The following is a 3,052-nucleotide window of genomic DNA, read 5'->3' on the forward strand; positions in this document are numbered from 1 at the left end:
ATTAAAACTGATATTCAAATAATTGTTTTCATAATCGAATCGATGATCAAACCAATTCATTTTAAAAAACAATTCAACCGATCGAACCGAAACCCATGACCGATTCTAAGTCGAACCGGCCAATCGGTCTAGTTTTAAAAGCACTCGTTGAAACCAAACAAATTAGATTTGTTTTTTCAAATCACAAAATTAAATAATTAATTGATACATGGAAAGCATAAGCAAAATCATTACAGAATAATTTCATTTTTTTGGCAACATTAGCACTGTATATCAAAAAAATAAAATTTTCAAACATTAAATAATAATAAAAGATAATAACAAATATACATAACCAATTCGCAATTTTGCCGATAATTAATATTCATGGAGAAGCCAGATTTCTGCCTATAAAAGCACGAGTTTCAATGATTATTCGAACAAGTAAACACGCACCAAGTCATTCACATTCTTCCATATCATGTCTCTAGTGGCCTCCTCGTTGTCTTTTAATAAAATCCAACCTCCGGTTTACGGAAAATTAGTTACTATTCTTAGCATTGATGGTGGAGGAATTCGAGGCATCATTCCGGCCACCGCTCTTGAATTTCTTGAATCCGAACTCCAGGTAAAATACTTTTAATTAAGATCGTAAACGAGTTGAGTTTTTTTCATTTACTTAAGGGTTTGAGCTCAAATCGAAAATATGCTGAAAAGGATTCCAGTTAGCTTATTTTACCAGGCGTTTTTTACTGTGAGTTCAGTTCAAATTATAGGTAGCAGTAGTATTTATTTATAGACCATGACCGATAACTGTTTGATTAATCCCTAGAAATTGGATGGTAAAGATGCTCGAATCGCTGACTACTTTGACTTGGTGGCTGGAACGAGCACCGGTGGACTTGTGACGGCCATGTTGACTGCACCTGATGCCAACAACCGACCATTATATGCAGCTAAAGACATTATTCCATTCTATTCAAAACATGGTCCTCACATATTTCCACAAAAAAAGTAACGCGGCCTTTGGTTTCGTTTCATAATTTTTACTTTATGATATGTATATAGATTTACATGATACTGATTTTATATATTTTTGCAGCGGTATCATAGGGTCGGTGGAGAACACATTGATTCAACTCGGGAACCCGAAATACGATGGAAAGTACCTGCACAAGTTGGTAAGGGACAATTTGGGGCAGGCTCGGATGCATGACACCTTAACAAACGTTGTCATTCCGACGTTTGACATCAAAAATTTGCAGCCAACTCTATTCTCCTCCTTTGAGGTCTTTAATTTATTTAATTCCATCTCTTTCTGCTTTTAATTTGTTTCCAACGAGATCTGATTTGCATAAATATTAAAGCCTACAAATACATATAACATATCAAGAATAGTCCGTTTTGACCAAAAATCAAAGATTTACTAAATATTTAACAATAGTTTGTGTATGTTGATGCAGACGAAGATTTCTCCAGCTTTGGATGCATTGTTGTCCGATATATGCATCGGGACTTCTGCTGCACCGACTTATTTTCCGGCTCACTATTTCACCAATGATGACGGCTCTGGGAATTCTGCTGAGTTCAATATAATAGATGGTGGTGTCGCTGCTAATAATCCGGTAATCATATATAACATAAGAAACCAACTAAAACATGTCGAGTCGAGCTCATGATGTATATATATATATATCCAGCTAGTAAACATGTAAAATGAATATCACGGTCGAGTAAAATCGAACTAAGCCGAATGGGGCTTGTTTCTTTCAGGCATTGATTGCCGTCGGTGAGATAACAAAACAAGTATTCAGAAAAGACCCGAATTTTGCCCCGATCAAGCCCATGGAATGCGGCAGATTGCTGGTGGTCTCATTGAGCACTGGATCTGCAAAACAGGAACAGAAATATACAGCACAAATGGCTGCCAGTTGGGGTCGGTTTGGGTGGTTGATTCAGGGAAATTCAACCCCTATTTTGGATGTATTCGATCAATCAAGTAAAGATATGGTGGATTATTTCTTGTCTGTCATCTTCCAGTCCCTTTATTCTGAAGATAATTACCTCCGGATAGAAGTAAGTCCGATCCATGAAACCTTCAGGCCGACTTTTAAACTTCATAGTTCTTGATTATGATTGGTTCAAGAATTTATTCAATAATTCCTTCAGTTTGATTTAAATATATATATTTGATGGCTAAACTTGATTATTCTCGCAGGACATTTCATTAGTCGGGAACAGTGCATCGGTTGATGTTTCGACCAAGGAGAATATTGACGACCTTGTTGAGATTGGACAAAAGTTACTCAAGGGGCCATACTCCAGGGTTAATCTTCGTACCGGGGTGCCGGAGCCTATAGCCAACGGAGGAACAAATGAAGATGCCTTGAGAAAGTATGTTATAACATCATTATCTAAATTATTTTTTAATATGAAATCACACAACTCCTCCTAATTAATTAAATTCAGTTTTTATATAAATTTTGATCTTGTTAAAAAGATTTACAATATATTGTGTAGGTTTGCAAAAATCTTGTCCGATGAACAGAAACTCCGACGAACAAACGCAGCTAAACAAAACAAATCTGATGCTTGAGTTGAGCGTTGATCATATATATATAAGTGTCCAAGAAATTGAGATAAAATAAAATAAAAATATATAAGATGGATTCAAACCAGCTTATATATTATGTTTATCTTTGTACTTTATTTTACTTGTGAGTTTGCAACAATGTGATAATAATATTTGATTTTGATTTTGTAATATATAAGTACTTATAATTGTGAATTATTGGGTAGGGATCAAATTATAATTAAATAAGGTACTCTCATCAAATAAAATCACTAGCCCCTGCTATTCTTTAGCTTTCAAGATCACATGTGGCCTCTAAATAAATCATTAAAGACTTACAATTTTAGATTATACGAATTATGTTGTCAAATAATATTATTTAAATAATCAAGCATGAGTTATGACAGATTACAGTCTTTAATGCATTCATTATGTCTCGTATTAATTGACTTGTGAATTTTTTAAAAAAATTCGCGATTAGAAAATGTCTGTCAACATATT

At 34.4% G+C, this 3,052-nt stretch overlaps 1 protein-coding gene across 1 annotated transcript; it reads left to right on the top strand.

The window, feature by feature from the left end:
* Nucleotides 1-400: 400 nt before the first annotated feature.
* Nucleotides 401-2,743, top strand: LOC142552312 (patatin-like protein 1). The gene is made up of 7 exons (XM_075662047.1): nucleotides 401-607; nucleotides 812-993; nucleotides 1,082-1,268; nucleotides 1,443-1,604; nucleotides 1,753-2,055; nucleotides 2,198-2,373; nucleotides 2,500-2,743. Exons 1-7 carry the CDS (start codon nucleotides 461-463, stop codon nucleotides 2,573-2,575), a joined length of 1,233 nt encoding a protein of 410 aa, XP_075518162.1. The 5' UTR covers nucleotides 401-460; the 3' UTR covers nucleotides 2,576-2,743.
* The last annotated feature ends 309 nt before the right edge of the window (nucleotides 2,744-3,052 follow it).

The sequence above is a fragment of the Primulina tabacum genome, chromosome 7 (genome assembly GCF_025594145.1).
Source record: "Primulina tabacum isolate GXHZ01 chromosome 7, ASM2559414v2, whole genome shotgun sequence".
Taxonomy (NCBI): domain Eukaryota; kingdom Viridiplantae; phylum Streptophyta; class Magnoliopsida; order Lamiales; family Gesneriaceae; genus Primulina; species Primulina tabacum.